Source organism: Sus scrofa, chromosome 1 (assembly GCF_054392235.1).
Source record: "Sus scrofa isolate SSC_HxYL_T2T_F1_AM1 chromosome 1, Sscrofa_HxYL_maternal_Yorkshire_Landrace_v2.0, whole genome shotgun sequence".
In the NCBI taxonomy this organism is placed as follows: Eukaryota; Metazoa; Chordata; class Mammalia; order Artiodactyla; family Suidae; genus Sus; species Sus scrofa.
Window position 1 is genome coordinate 285627542 of NC_139383.1, and position 15326 is coordinate 285642867.

At 52.6% G+C, this 15326-nt stretch overlaps 1 protein-coding gene across 26 annotated transcripts in view; it reads right to left on the bottom strand.

Annotated features, from left to right (window-relative positions):
* The window catches only part of TTF1 (transcription termination factor 1), a 31768-nt gene continuing 16442 nt past the window's right edge, over nucleotides 1–15326 (bottom strand). For 7 of the 26 annotated variants that reach the window (XM_085000135.1, XM_021070763.2, XM_021070782.2 and 4 more), the window contains 7 exons: nucleotides 15244–15322; nucleotides 12553–12683; nucleotides 10637–10871; nucleotides 7034–7123; nucleotides 5861–5926; nucleotides 1669–1754; nucleotides 1–258 (listed from right to left, as the gene is read on the bottom strand). In XM_085000135.1, coding sequence (XP_084856261.1) covers nucleotides 65–258; nucleotides 1669–1754; nucleotides 5861–5926; nucleotides 7034–7123; nucleotides 10637–10871; nucleotides 12553–12683; nucleotides 15244–15322 — 881 coding nt within the window. In that variant the 3' untranslated portion in view covers nucleotides 1–64. Of the gene's footprint in view, nucleotides 944–1668; nucleotides 1755–5860; nucleotides 5927–7033; nucleotides 7124–9677; nucleotides 10531–10636; nucleotides 10872–12551; nucleotides 12684–15124; nucleotides 15323–15326 lie in introns of those variants that run through there. The other 19 variants (XM_021070744.2, XM_085000100.1, XM_085000095.1 and 16 more) reach the window with 13 other exon arrangements.

Consider the following 15326-nt stretch of genomic DNA (forward strand, 5'->3'; position numbering starts at 1 on the left):
TACTGAAAATAGCTTTATTGACATATATATAAATACAAGCAGACCTAGAAAAACCATCAGCGGCTTAACTTTTTTCACCTCCGTCCTCCCCCCCACTCACGTCGTCGTCGTCGTCGTCACAATAGAAGATGTCTCGAAACAGGAAGACTGGCTTGGGTGCTGCCGGAGTCTGGATTTCAGTCCCTCTCTTCTCCATCTTCTTCTCTAACTTTTCTTTAAGCAAAGGTAGACTTATCTCATAAAGGTAGTCTATTATCTCTAAAGAAAAGAAATGCAATTTTTTATTTTTGGTTGTTGTTGGTTTTTTTTTTTTTTTTGTCTTTTTGCCTTTCCTAAGGCTGCTCCTGAGGCATATGGAGGTTCCCAGGCTAGGGATCGAATCGGAGCTGTAGCTGCCAAGCCTACACCAGAGCCACAGCAAAGCGGGATCCGAGCCACGTCTGCAACCTACACCACAGCTCACGGCAACACTGGATCCTTAACCCACTGAGCAAGGCCAGGGATCGAACCCGCAGCCTCATGGTTCCTAGTCGGATTCGTTAACCACTGAGCCATGATGGGAACTCCAAGTAATGCAATTTTGAAATTATCTGACAGAACCTCTCCCCAAGGTCAAAGGACAGAGGGCACTGATGACAAGGCAGTGCTACTGCCACTGGGTGGCTCAGTGGGGTAAGATCTGGGTCCCACTGGTTCACTCACAGTCACTCATCCGATCCTCTCGCAAATCCTACGAGGCAGGCACTGCTGTTTACCCATTTTTCAAATGAGGCATAAAGACATGACAAGACTTGCCCACAGTCACAGGGCCAGGGCAGCGGGGAATCAAACCCAGGAAGAGATGCTCGCGGAACCAAGAAGAGGATCTCGGCACACACTCCAAGGCGGAGCGCACCTGAACCGCGGGTGCTGGGCAGGCCACTGCTGCGAGGCCCCCGAAGGCCTGTGAGGGAAAATCGAGCCTCTGCACCCAGCCCAGAGATTCGGGTTCACCACGTCGGAGACCCACACGGCCCTGACGGTCCAAGCGTGGGGATTACCCACCCAAACAACCCACAAATGGCTGCAGAGAAGGAACGGGGTTTGTTGCTGGACAGCACGTGTACAGGCGTGTGGTGTGAGTACATGCACACGGGCGAGTGTTCTGTGCAACCTGGAAACACTGGCAGTTACTCACCAGTGCTCGCTAAGCACCCAGCACTCTGCTGACCCCATTTCACATGGTATCATCTCATCTCATACTTTTGGAAGCCCTGCCAGGTATGCACTATCATTGCCAATTTTCACCATTTTGCATTGGAAGAATCTGAGGCTCTCAGAAGTCAAGTCATGTGCCCAAGGTCACACTACCAGCGTGTGGCCCAATACCCTGCATTCTTTACCCCTCCTTTTTTTTTGGCTTTTTGGGACTGCACCCATGTCACATGGAGGTTCCCAGGCTAGGCGGTTGAACTGGAGCTACAGTTGCCAGTCTACACCACAGCCGAAGCAACACAGGATCCGAGCCACGTCTGCAACCTACACCACAGCTCACGGCAACATCAGATCCTTAACCCACTGAGCGAGGCCAGGGACTGAACCTGCAACCTCATGGGTCCTAGTCAGATTTGTTTCTGCTGTGCCACGACGGGAACGCCTCTTAACTCTTCAAATACTAAAAACACTGACCTGGGAAAGTCTTCTTCTGCCAGAAGGGGACACAGGTAGCTTTCAGCTTATAAAATTTAGTTTGGACATAAGACGGAGGAACGTCCCTTTAGAAAAGAAAAAAGGTGTCAAAAGTTAGTGGCAGTTTAAAAATCAATACTTCAGGCCTGTGCACTAGGTGGTCTACAGACTAAGCGGCTTTCTTAATCCTGAAAGGAAAACCTTCAGGTCTACATGTGTGTGAGAAAAATAAGGTGCATACAAAAAACTATTGTTTATTCAGTTAAAAGAACAAACCAACCCACGAGCACACACCCAAAGGGAAAGAGGAGCGCAGTGTAACAAGAAGGATTCAATTGTCTAAAATAAAAAAAATCTATGTGACCAGCCAGGAAGACAAAGTGTAACCTAGGTCACAGGCCTGATGAGCCTTGGCCATGGCCTTGTGCTGAGCGCCCCATGGAGCGAGAGTCTGCAAGGGCGCGCCTACCCTCACCCTCATTCTGGGCCTGGGGAGATGGAGGCCCAGAGACGGCCAGGATCCTGTGGCGGGTAAGGGACGGCCTGGGACCTCCGCTGGGCCCACTCCAACCCCATACCCCTCTTTTTGGGTATCAGTGGCTTTCTAACTGCAGTATGGCTAATTCACAACGTTGTGTTAGTCTCCAGGGCACAGCAAAGGGATTCAACCTCACACGTTCTCTCCCAGATTCTTTTCCGTCGCAGGCTGTTAGGAGGCGGGGCGGAGAGTTCCCTGTGCTCTGCAGGAGGACCCCGCTGAGCCCTTTTCCGTACAGCGCATGTGCAGGTTCACCCCGAACTCCCCATTTCTCCCCCAGCCCCTCCCGCTATCCCTTCTGGCAGCTCTAAGTTTGTCTTCTATGTCTATGAGTCTAGTTCTGTTTCATAAATATGTTTATTTGTATTGTTTTTTAAGAGTCCACATAAAAGTGATATCACATGATACTTGTCTTTGTCTGACTTATGTCACTTAATATAATAATCTCTAGGTCCATTCAAGTTGCCTTAAATGGCATTATTTCACAAATCCTACACTTTTAACTGCTATACTTAGAATAACTGTATATGTGTCAAAAATCAAAGGCAGAGGAGCAGATTTTTTATTTTGCAAAGCTGAAGAAAGCGGATGCTTGCGATGTTTTGGTGACTCAGATCTGTTTCCCTTTACAATAAGGAGGACAGAAACAACTAAACCCTCAGTGCCTTTTTAAAGTGAAAATCACTAACTTCAAGTCCTCCGCACCTTTTTTCTTAAACCACAAAAGCCTGACATACTTGTTTTAACAATCGACTCACCTAGTTGTTGCCTGACTAGTGGGAACAAAATGATCCGCTACGTAAGCGGAAGTAAGAGGCGGCTGGGCTCTTCCAACCTCTTCGTGGCAGCAGCCCTCGCGGAGCGTGCTGTGTGCCCGGCGCGCTCTCCTTGGGTTCCCGTGGCAGTCCTGCAAACCTCTCTGGAGGTGGGGAGACCACGGCGCAGAGACAAGCAAGGGAACCACCTGCCCATGGGGAGCTAAGGGATGAGCAGCGCCCAGGTCTCAGCCCCGCTGCCTCCGACCCACAGCCCAAGTTCGAGGGCACCCGCACTCCCCTCTGCCCACCGCGTCCTGCGCCCAGACTGCTCTGCAGACTGGCCCAGGCTTCGAGCAGTCACCCTGCCTGCCATGGACACCTTCAGGTGCTACAGCTCATCAGACGGAGATGCTTTCTTTAAAATCTTGCCTACGTAATTCACAAGGGAAACTTCAAGAATCTGAAGAGAGGGGACTTTTAATTATTTTCACTGTTTTCATTCATTATTAAAACTCTGAGCAGGTACTATTTCCAAGGGAATTTGACTGGGTGCCATAATGTCTATTTCACAGCTTTGAGATTTCTAAATCTTAACTAGAATGATCAATATTTAAGTATGTAATTTTACTTAAAATCACTAAAAACCCATTTTCATTTAAGAAATGTGATCTCAGGCAATGTGACAAAATATACAAAGTTTTTTTTGAAAAGTCAGATTTTAAAATGTGGTTTGCTGCCATAGAGGGAGGGATCTGTTGGCATGAACACCTGTCAGGATGTGGGGGCCCAGCAGGATCCCCTTCCTTCAAGGCACTTGACATCCTCCCCTCACAGGGACCCACAAACCAAAGAGCAGGTGCCCCACCCCTGAGACGAGCAAGAAAAGAGGGTTTGGTGCCACGGGCAGATGTCTTGTGACTTCTGAGAGGGCCCGTGACACAAAGATTCCAGTTCTTCAAGGTTAAACAGACGGATTGTTCTTTGTCCACAGTCCCAGGGTACACAACTAACCATCGGAACCAGTTCACACCCTTCCTAATGGGTCAATGACCACATCGCACCAGCAGGCAACTTCTGAGAGGCAGCCGGGCCTCGGCAGCCCTGCTCCTCGCTCCACCTTCCAAAACTAAAGGCCAAACAGCCCCACGGTGCTCAACAGTTTGCTCGGCTCCGAGGGGCTGTGCCCTGCGAGCCAGCTCTCCTTCCTGAGCAGACACCACGGCCAGCTGTTGAGAGTGGTGGCCTCTCTCTTCATCAGCAGGAACTGATTGAAAATGCAAAGACCAGAGCCGTGAAGGGCCACGGTAAGGCAGACAGAGGCAGCGGATGGACGGAAGGTTCCGTCTCACTGCTCACATGAGAAGCACAAAGGCCAGCACACCGAAACTGCTGGGGAAGCACGAAGAGGAACGGAGCTTCGTGTGGCCTGAAATATCTCCCCACGGCCATTTCTTATGAGCAGGACGAAAGGTGATACTTTGGTACAGTGGGGAGATGGGGCTGACGCCGCCAGAGCCACGGGCTCCCAATCAGAGCCACGTGTCTCGTGATGTGATGTGATCTGACGAGGTGACAGAGCCACGGCCTCACGGCGAGGCCTGAGATGCAAGCCGAATCTGTGAGGAAACATCCAACAAACTCCCCAAGTGAAGGACGCTCTGCAGGGTGACTCGCCTGCACCCCCCATGACTCAGCGTCATCAAAGACGAAGGCAGTGGCAGATACACACTCCTACGTCTAAGACAGATGAGCAGCTACTGTGGGCCCTACTGGGGAGCACAGCGAACGAGTCAGCATCTCGTAATAACCTGTCACGGCAAAGAATCTGGACAAGAATCTGTGTATAACTGAATCCCTCTGCTGTAGACGCTGTAAATCAATTCTACTTCAATTAACCTAAAAAGGGGAAAAAAAAAAAAAAAAAAAGACAAAGACAGAAGAACTTTGAGATCAGAAAACACCCGGGAGACAGATCCTGGGCTGAAGCTTAAATCACGAGGAAAATGCTGTAAAGAACCTTATTGGGACAACTGGCAAAACCTGAATGTGGACTGCGCTGTAGAGACCCGTCCCGCATCATGTCAGATGCCCTGGCACGACTGGCACGCCGACACAGGCGGAAGCAGCCTTGCTCAGGACGGGCGGGCCCCCGCTCGCAAACGGCCAAGGGAAAAAATGCTGGTCCCTTGGAGAAGCCAGCGGGGGAGGGAGGGAGGGGTGATAAGGCAAACGTGGCAAACGGGGAAAGGCTGCTGTGGGCAAAGGGCACGTGGGTTCCTCATACCGGTCCTAGCTGGCGTGAAGGGTCACTTCACGAAACTCTGGAGCTTTTTTTTTTTTTTTTTTTTTTTGTCTTTTTATGTTTTCTTAGGGCGGCACCCTCGGCATACGGAGATTCCCACGCTAGGGGTCTAATCGGAGCTGCAGCTGCCGGCCCGCGTCGCCACAGCCACAGCAACGCAGGATCCGAGCCGCATCTGTGACCTACACCACAGCTCACGGCAACGCCGGATCCTTCACCCACGGAGCAAGGCCAGGGAATGAACCCGCAACCTCATGGTTCCTAGTCCGATTCGTTTCTGCTGCACCACAACGGGAACTCCGATTTGAAGCTTTTAAGAGACTCTGCACCTGTTTCATTCACTCTTCTCTGGTGTCTTGGGGGAGGTGAGATGGGAATGGGGGGTGGAGTGGAGGAAGGGCTGGTCTGAAGCCCCCCCCCCCCCCCGGTCCAGCTTAGAGTGGGGGCCCCGATACGCGTGTACATAAAGACAGGCCCAGACGGCTTCTGGGGGCAGCATGGCTCTCAGTCCTGTTCTTTACAATGGGATAGGCGGTCATTCACCAGAGTCGCCTCTGTCTTTCCATGAGCTTCACATTGAACAAACGGTCTTACCCTATGGTGCCAGCAAGATCCTCCCAGTCTATGGCGTTGGCGTCTTCCACATTTATCTCATACAACCTATGAGAAAAACAAAGGTTTTGAGCAAAAAGCCAGCATGATAGCCATCTTCATGGACTCAGAATGTTTAGAGCTGGAAGGCCGGGCGTGTTCACACCTGCTCCAGCTCTCTCCTCACGCAGGCCCAGGGTTAGCCCAAGGTCGCAGCGTAGGGGAGCCACAGACCAAAAAGCCATCTTCCTCCTCCTGAGCCCCTGGCATCGCCCACCAAACCGGGCTGCTTCCTCAGAGTGAAAACACCACCTCGTGCTCAGCATAGATGCCTAGTGGTTCAGGGTGCAGCAGCGCTCTGTGACAGACGTCCTGTAAAGACCTTTACACCCACCGGCCCAGTCACCCTCAACACCCCCGAGGAAGCTGGGGGGCTGTGTCTCTTCCACAGACCTGGGAATCGGGCTGAGAACTCAAGGTTCCATGGCCAACAGGCGGGACTCACACTGGATGCAGGCCTACCTGGCCTGAGATGCCCTCCTCGGCCCTGCTCAGCTTTGCTGCCCCTCCGGCCGAGGGAAAAAGGGTGAGCCCCCCCTCCGACAGAAGAGCGGGGAGAACCGGGAAGGAAGAACAGGGTCTAGGACGGAGCAGGAAGAATGAGGCTGCACCGGGCGGCCAGAGCCCACAGGCGTCTTCTGCTCTTTGCGGTTCCGCGTCTGTCAGAGCTGCTGGGGGCGGGGACGGACCTCTGCACGGACGGGACTCAGAGACCAAGCTGAAGACCAAGCGGCAGTGACATGAACTAACTCGGGCAGGACAGCAGGAGGGCTTGGCCTGAATGGTGTCCCTTCATTGTGCAGCGGACAGAAATAACTAATGTCCATGTGGGAGCCGTGAAGATAAAACACCGTTTACTGAGTGCACAGGCCGTTTTACACACGTTATTTCATTTCTTCTCCCAGTAACACTAAGAGGCAGGTACGGTTATCAGCACCCCCAGAACCGAACAGACCAAGACCTAAAAGGGGGGACGCACGTCCAAGGTCACGCATGTAGCAAGTGCTGGAACAGGGACGGGAGCCGAACACTCCACCTGCAGGTCCTGTGGTTTCACAGTGATTCTTTGCCCAGAGAGAAAAACAGGCCAAAGAGCATCACTTTCCATTTCCGTACCTTTCAATAAGATTGATCTTGGCCTGCAGGGCATTAACCCCCCGGTACACGTCCCGACCATGTGTCATCCTCTTGGTTAGAATTTCCGTCCTATGGTAGAAGAAAGGTACGGTTTACTTTCAGGGGCAAAGTTTCCATTAAAATCGCCTTTGTTTTCCTCGTTTAAATTGAACTGATTTAGGAATTCCAGTAGTGGCACAGCAGAGATGAATCTGAATAGGAACCATGAGGTTGTGGGTTCGTTCCCTGGCCTTGCTCCGTGGGTTAAGGATCTGATGTTGCTGTGAGCTGTGGTGGGGGTCGCAGACGAAGCTCAGATCTGGCATGGCTGTGGCTGTGGTGTAGGCTGGCAGCTATAGCTCTGATTAGACCCCTGGCCTGGGAACCTCCATATACTGCAGGCGCAGAAGCACAATGGTGATTCTCCAGATGCTCTGCATAGACGGCTGAGACCAAGCTTCCTCAAACGCTAATGACTGTTAAAGGCCTAAAGGTAAGAATAAAAGCTTCATCAGCAACTGGCCATGTGACTTTTAAAATAACTTAAAAAAGCTATACCCTGCACCTCCAACCCCCTCCTCACTTGATGGAATCCTAAAGAGCACAATAAAAGCAGTGTGGTTTCTTGAGGTGGCGCTCTTGGTCCCTGAGACCTTGAGTCCCCCGGTTCCCACCTTTACTTAAGATAAATGTCTCTGTGTCTTGTTTTACGTTAACTTTTCCTTAAGTTTCACAGCACCCGTTCTTCAGCCCCAACCTGCTGAGCTGGCCTCAGCAAACAGTGACATGTAATCCTCGGGTTGAGGCGTATAACCCACTCCCCCTACGCCTTTGTTTTCTGGCTGCACCCAAGGCATGCAGAAGTTCTCAGGACAGGGATTGAACCCATGCCACAGCAGTGACAACATCGGATCCTTAACCTGCTGCGCCACTGGGAACTCCCTCATTCCCTTTCTCAAGTCTAAAATGTAGACGTGGAGGAGTTCCCACCTTGGCACAGAGTGTTAAGAATCCTACTGCAGCAGCTTGGGTGGCTTGTGGAGGTGTGGGTTCAATCCCAGCTCAGTGCGGTCACAGCTGTGGTTTGGCTGTAATCCCTGGCCCGGGAACTTCCAAATGCCGTGGGTGAGGCCATTAAACACACACACACACACACACACACACACACACACACACACACACACGTAGAAAGGGCTCTGGTTCCTCCATATTACACACTTTCCCTCCCAAACATATTACACACTTTCCCTCCCAAATGTTGTCTGTTCTTTGGAGCTTATTTCCTGAGGGAAGTCTTCTAGTAAAACAAATACTCTAGGCAGAGCTGGAAGGAATATAAACAACAAACGGGAGCCTCTGGGAGTTTGCTTTTAACACACAAAGCGCTCACTGGGGACTGCACTCTCCTTTGACAGGCAGGGTGACCGAGCCCCCCTGTGCAGGAGGCCTGGGTCTTGGGCTGTGGAACCACCCCCCCAAGCAGCTGTGCTGTGTTGCGGCTGCATGTCCGGCTCAGACCCTCCAGGCCTGGGAGGCTACGCGGGGAAGGCAGGTGCAGCAAGGTCAGGACTGAGTCCTTCTAGAATGAAGAGCGAGCTGCCTCCCTTCAGGTGCAGACGGCGAGCCCGCCAGAGGCAGAAGGCGGGCTGCCGCGGGTCACTCGCTTGCCATTCCCTCCTGAACGTAAGTTTTGTATTTTTCTCTCAAGCCATAAACAGGTTAACAACCTGGTTTTACCGGGAAAGCTGAGGGAGGAGGTAGCTGGGTCCCTGGGCTGAGAACGGCTGGGACATGTCAGGCCGAGCACACTGGGCCCTGTTTCTCTCTGACACACGTCGAGGAGGCAGTTAACGGCCGGAGGCGGCTCTGCTGGACTAGCGATAAGAGGGCCACTTCTTTCACTCCTGGGTGACCTCTGGGAGGTCAAGGAGACCTCCGCAATCACGCATGTGCAGTCGAAGACTCCTGCAGTCCTGACACCACCCGGCGTCCTCTGCCAAAAGGTGCGCATGCCTAGTGGGGAGGGTCCCGTGTCCGGTCGGGTGTGAGAAACAAAACAGGCTAACTGGCCGAAGGTACACCAAGACCGCAGGAGCCGTCCTACGGCAGTCACTTCAATCACCCTCCGGCGCACCAACCACTCCCCTGTGGGCTCTCCCACAGGCTGGACGCTGACTCTGACAACAAACTCTACACCTGTTTTCAGTCTCTGCCTCCTCGCAACAGTCTGGCGTTCAACAGGGGGCAAGAATCGGGGCAATTCTGCTTTCAGCCTCTAGTCGGTTTTAGTGGCCAGGGTTCCCGGTTTTCACCTAGGCTGCCCAGGTTCAATTCCTGAGCAGAGAATGCCGATCTCGCTCTAAGCCATCACTCACGGCTGCCTCTCTCTCTCTCTTGGGGATCAAAGGGACAGGCTGAAGAAACCAGAAGCCAACATTCAGTATTAAAAAGATTCAAGGGCGTTCCCACCGTGGCGGGTTCCCCTTGCACGGGTTCGATCCCTGGCTTCGCTCAGTGGGTTAAGGATCTGGCATTGCCCTGAGCTGTGGTGTAGGCCAACAGCTGCAGTTCTGATGTGACCCCCCCGCCCAGAAACTTCCATATGCTGCAAGTTCTATTTACAAAACAGAAACAGACTCACAAATGTGCACACAGAGAAAATAAATTTATAGTTACCAGAAGGGAAATGGGGAAAGGGAGGGACAAATTAGGAGCTTGGGATGAGCAGATACACACAGTTCTATACGCGCAACAGAGCAACAACAAGGTCTCGCTGTAGAGCAGAGGGAACCCAATATCTTGTAATTACTGCAATGGAAAAGAAAATGAAGGAAAAAAAAAGAAACTTTTTCGGGAGGGCTGCACCTGCAACATGAGGAAGTCCCTGGGCTGAGAGTTGGGAACCTGCGCCATAGCAGTGACCCGAGCCACTGCGCTGACGACGCCACAACCTTCTGATCCTTAACCCGCTGTGCCACAGAGAACTCCAGTGCTTTTTTAAAAATTGTGTCGAAATACAGGTGACTTTGGAGGTTGTATTAGTTTTAGGTATACAGCAAAGTGACTCAGTGATACACAGACTCTGAGGGGTTCTTTCCGTGACAGGTTACTGTAAGACCCTCACTACAGGGAGGTCCTTGTTGGTTTCTGATTTTGTCTGTAGTCGTGTGTGTGCATTTTAATGCCAAACTCTGAACTGATCCCTCCCCGCCCTCCTCTCCCCTCTGGGGACTACAAGTTTGTTTTCCGTGTCTGCCTTTCTGTTTCGTAACGTTCACTTGTACTGTTTTTCTCAGAGTCCCTGTATCAGCAGCATCCTACACACGTGTCCTCCTCTGACTCACTTGACCTCTGGGTCCATCCGTGGTGCTGCCCGTCAAGGTCTTTGTGGAGAAGCCGCACAGTGAATCAGGTCGGTCAAGAGTTAACTTACATCAGATGCTGATTCTGAAGTCGGGGCGGAGGGTCAGGGAGGCTCGCTCTAGGCCTGAGTACCGCTGTCCATGGGGGGGGTCAAAGCTCATCTCAGTGACCTCCCCCCGCCCCGCGCCCCCGGGGGGCACGGATCTCGCTGAGATTGGTGTAAAAAAGCCTCAAACTTACCACTTACTTTTACACTGCATCCAGTTCCTGGTTTCCACTTTAGCCTCCACTTCCACCCAGGATATGCCTCTGTAGAGTTTTTCTCGAACAATCGACAGGCGGCCTTCGGGATTCTCTTGGAGTTTAGAATCCATCTCCTGTAGCTCCTGGGGAGACATTTTCTTTAGAATCACTTCTTCCACAGCCTTGATGAGTTTCTGGGTTTCCGTTTTACTCCAAGCTCCATGATTCCTTTCTGTTGACATAAAAGGATGGTCCTGAAGTTGCCAATCTATTTGCTTTCGTGCACAATATTAAAACCAAACAATAACGATGCAAACGTGTCATCAGACATCTGTCCAAACCCAGAGAGGGTACAACACCCAGAGTGAACCCTAACGCTGACTGTGGACTCGGGGCGGGGTGGGGGCCGTGGTTAGAAAGTTTCACTGTAGGTTCAGGGATTGTAACGAATACAGCGCTCTGGCAGGGGATGTTGACAAGGGGTGTGTGTGTGTGTGTGTGTGTGTGTGTGTGTGTGTGTGTGGTGGGGGCTGTGCCTGGGGGGGCAGGGGGCGATGTGTGTGTGTGTGTGTGTGTGTGTGTGTGTGTGTGTGGTGGGGGCTGTGCCTGGGGGGGCAGGGGGCGATGTGCAAAATCTGTACCTTCCTCTCCCTTTAACTGTGAACCTAAAACCACTCTAGAAAAATTAAGTTTTTAAAATAAAAAAAGATGAGACATTTTTCAGATGATAATGGGCAATGTCCCAGTTACACAAACATAAAAACTATCAAACGGTTACATGCAAATCAAAATGAAACTACTAAAGTGGCCATAGATCCTTTTTAAGAACCAAAGGCCCCCCAAAAAAACACCCCAAATTTAAAGCAATGTATTTTTTTTTTAACCTTTGAAAAAGCTGTACTTCCTGTGTCTAAGAGTAGTATCTCCTGTGTGAAACTGTGAGGTTCCCAAACGTTTAGAGGGAAAAAAAAAGTAACCAAATGACTTTCCTGTCAGGTACTCTCTCCTGAGTGCCTGGGTGAAACTCAGCTGCAGTGACGCCACCACAGGACTTGAGGGAGGCACCTGAGAACCTCCGCGCCGTTGTCGTTGGCAGAGGGTGACGGATGCTCCCACGGATGGCGCTTCTGACCTAGATGGTCACAGTCGCGGCCATGGTCACGCAAACCGGCGGGCTACAGATATCTTTGGTTTGGCCCACAGAATGTCACTGTTGCCCCCATAAGGCTTTGGATGAATATTTAAAAGTCGAGAGAGGAGTTCCCGTCGTGGCGCAGTGGTTAACAAATCCGACTAGGAACCATGAGGTTGCGGGTTCGGTCCCTGCCCTTGCTCAGTGGGTTAAGGATCCGGCGTTGCCGTGAGCTGTGGTGTAGGTTGCAGACGCGGCTCGGATCCCGCGTTGCTGTGGCTCTGGCGTAGGCCGGTGGCTGCAGCTCCGATTCAACCCCTAGCCTGGGAACCTCCATATGCCGCGGGAGCGGCCCAAGAAATAGCAAAAAGACAAAAAAAAATAAAAATAAAAAAATAAAAGTCGAGAGAGCCCTGAGAAAAAACAGCTACTGAACTGAGGTGTGGAGGCAGTCAGCCTGGTGAACACAGGCTGCGCGGTTTCATCAGCACACAGGAGGTGAAATGAATCAGTACAGAGAACGGCTTAAAAAGCGATGACTCAGGAGGTCCCCAGTGGCCTAGCAGTTAAAGAGCCTGGCGTGGTTATTGCTGCGGCTCGGGCCCCTGCGGTGGTGTGGGTTTGACCCTGGCCCAGGAACTTCTGCAGACTGTGGGTGTGGCCAGAAACCAACCAACACACACAGAAAGCCCGGAGACAGACCTGCAGTGATGCCGGGGCCCTGGGCTGCTGTGGGCTGATTCAGCCACCTCGGTGGCGGGCGCTGGAGAGGACAACTTACCGCTGCTGATCTGGGAGAACTTCAGGGCCACCGAGAGGCTGCTTCGAGACACCAGCTCGCCAATCTTTTTCCAGTCGTTCCCGTGGAGGGCCTGGTATACCTTTAACTTCTCCACATCGCCTCTGCTGTACCTAAGAGGACGGGAGACCATGCATGTCCTGGCTGTGCCCCAGCCACAAGGCTGACCCCGTCTCTCTGTGCTGCGCTACCAGCACAGTCCCACCGACCACCGAGCCCCATCTCTTCCGGTCTCGGCGCCTCGGCTGGGGACATCCTGTCAATCAGCCACCGCTGTCCCAGGCCAGGGGCAGAGGCCAGAACCAGCAGATCACACGATTCCTCGGCCCAGCCCACAGAGGCTTCGCAGCTCATGAAACCAGGCTTCTGGGAGTTCCCGTCAGGGCTCAGTGGGTTAAGAACTTGACTAGCATCCATGAGGAGGCAGGTTTGATCCCCGGCCTCGCTCGGTGGTTAAGGATCCACCTTGCCATGAGCTGCGGTGCAGGCCACAGATGCGGCTCGGATCCCGGGTTGCTGTGGCTATAGTGTAGGCCAGCAACTGCAGCTCCCATAGGCCAGCAACTGCAGCTCCCATGTGACCCTTAGCCTGGGAGCTTCCACATGCCACAGGTGCAGCCCTGAAGAAGCAAAGCAAAGCAAAACAAAACAAAACTTCTTCCTGTGTCTGCAAAGCCCGTCGCTCCCTAGGGTGCAGCCTGACCGGCCTCCTCTCAGGCTCCTCTCGCCTCAGAGGCTCCAGGTCTGCGGTGGGAACAGCCTCCCTCCACCCCCTGGAAAGTTCCCGCAAACTCTTCAGATGTGGCTGAAGTGGTGCGTCTTCAGCGAGGGCCTGGTTGCCCTCTGTGGCTGGAAGAGCCACTTGCTCTTCCCCCCAGAAGCCACCCTGCTGCGCCCCCACGGCCCTCGGATCACCAACAGCTCCATGGTCACGCTAGCCTGGCTTCTCCGACCTCCCCTCTAGCCTGGCGCTGTCCAACGGAAAGGCGACGTGAGCCATACATGCCATTCAACACTTTCTCGTGGGAGGTCTCTTGAGGTGCAGCGGGTTAAAGACCTGGCCTTGTCACTGCTGTGGCTTGGGTCACTGCTGTGATATGGGTTTGATCCTGGCCCTGGGAACTTCCATATCCCATGGACGTGACCCTCCCCCCAAAAAAACCCACCAAAAAACAACCCCCACCCCCGCAAAACCAACTTTCTCATAGTCACATGGAAATGAACTTTATCTAGTTTGAATAAACTAATTTCATACCATATCTTACTTTAACCCAATCTATTAAAAATGCAGCCACTTTAACGTGTCATCAGTATCTGAAAGCACGAGCTACTTCACGCTCTCTCCCTCCCACCGAGCCTTGCGCATCCAGGGAGCATCTCAGACTCCAGCACACCTCGGCTTACAATGACCCCACTTCAAGGGAGGCTGGTGGGTACCGGGAGGGCCAGCTCAGCTCTGGAGGGGACGTCCCCAGAGGGCAGGGATGCTGCTGGTTTTCTGCACTCTAGCGTCTCACACTCGACAGACAGCAGACGCTCAGTAAGGACGGGACAGATGGCTCAGCGCAGACATGTCGCTATTTAAGGAGGTTAAGGGGCCTGAACCCCACATAAGAACAAATACGTGCTCTGTAAGTGAACTTTGAGATGAAACACCTTAAATGTTTCCGTGAAGAGCGAGCCATCTTCATGGCGGTCTCTGATTCCTCCCTGGGGGTGAGAGGGGCGGTTTACGTCACCACCAGCACAACGCGAAAGCAGCCCTGGTAAAATACTAACCATTTCTTCTTCCTTGTTTCTTTTTTTTTGGCTGTTCCCACAGCATGCGCAAGTTCCCGGGCCAGGGATCGAACCCGAGACCCAAGCCACGGTAGTGACAATATGGGACCCTAACCGGCCGGACCACAAGGGAACTTCAAGGCTTATCTCTTTTGGTGAAAATTATAAAAGAAACCGAGGTCGTATCAACGTTAGGTTCAGATAACGTGTACATCCTGGTTTAAAATCACGCAGCCCAGCAGGACTCCAGTGGCCCTGCTGCATTCATCTGCCTCTCGGGCTGAGATCAAGCAGCGAGCCCCGGGCTGCTGTCTGGGCCTCGCAGGGAGCAGCTGGCGCTTCCCTGCTCACACCTGGGTCCCCGAGCAGCGCGATCACCCACAGCGACACTCAGCCTACACCTGCTTTACCTGGATGCTGGAAACAAACCATCACTGGGTATCTTACTTAGGAAAAACGGCAGGAGAGAACGGCCAAGGACACATGAAGCTCTCTGCACGAATGCTCCCGAATCAACCTGAAGGGCCTCACACTGGGGCTGAAAACCCAAAGCACTGGCTCAGCGCCCGAAGCACACGTCACACTGGGGGGAACACCTGGGCTCAGGAAGAGCTGACAGCAAGGAACTGGGGAGGAAACCCCCTGAGGGCCAGTCCGAGGCAGCACCCGGAAAGCGAGGAAAGCAAAGCAGAGTGAAAGCCAGGGATTTAGAGGAGGAGGGTCACAGAAGATCAGAGGGGGGGACCCCAAAGGGTCCTCGAGACAACCATCTGACCTCAGGTACACATCTGGCTTCACACACAAACACCTTGATGATTCTGCTGTGGACACTGATTGACGGCATCGGCCAAGGCTAGAGGAATGGTCTGCTCAGGCCGCTGAGACTCTTCTCACCTGCCTTTGTAATTATTGACGTCAAACATCTTCTTTGCTCGATAGTACACGAGTTTCCAGGGCCGCGCGATGCCTTTACCTGA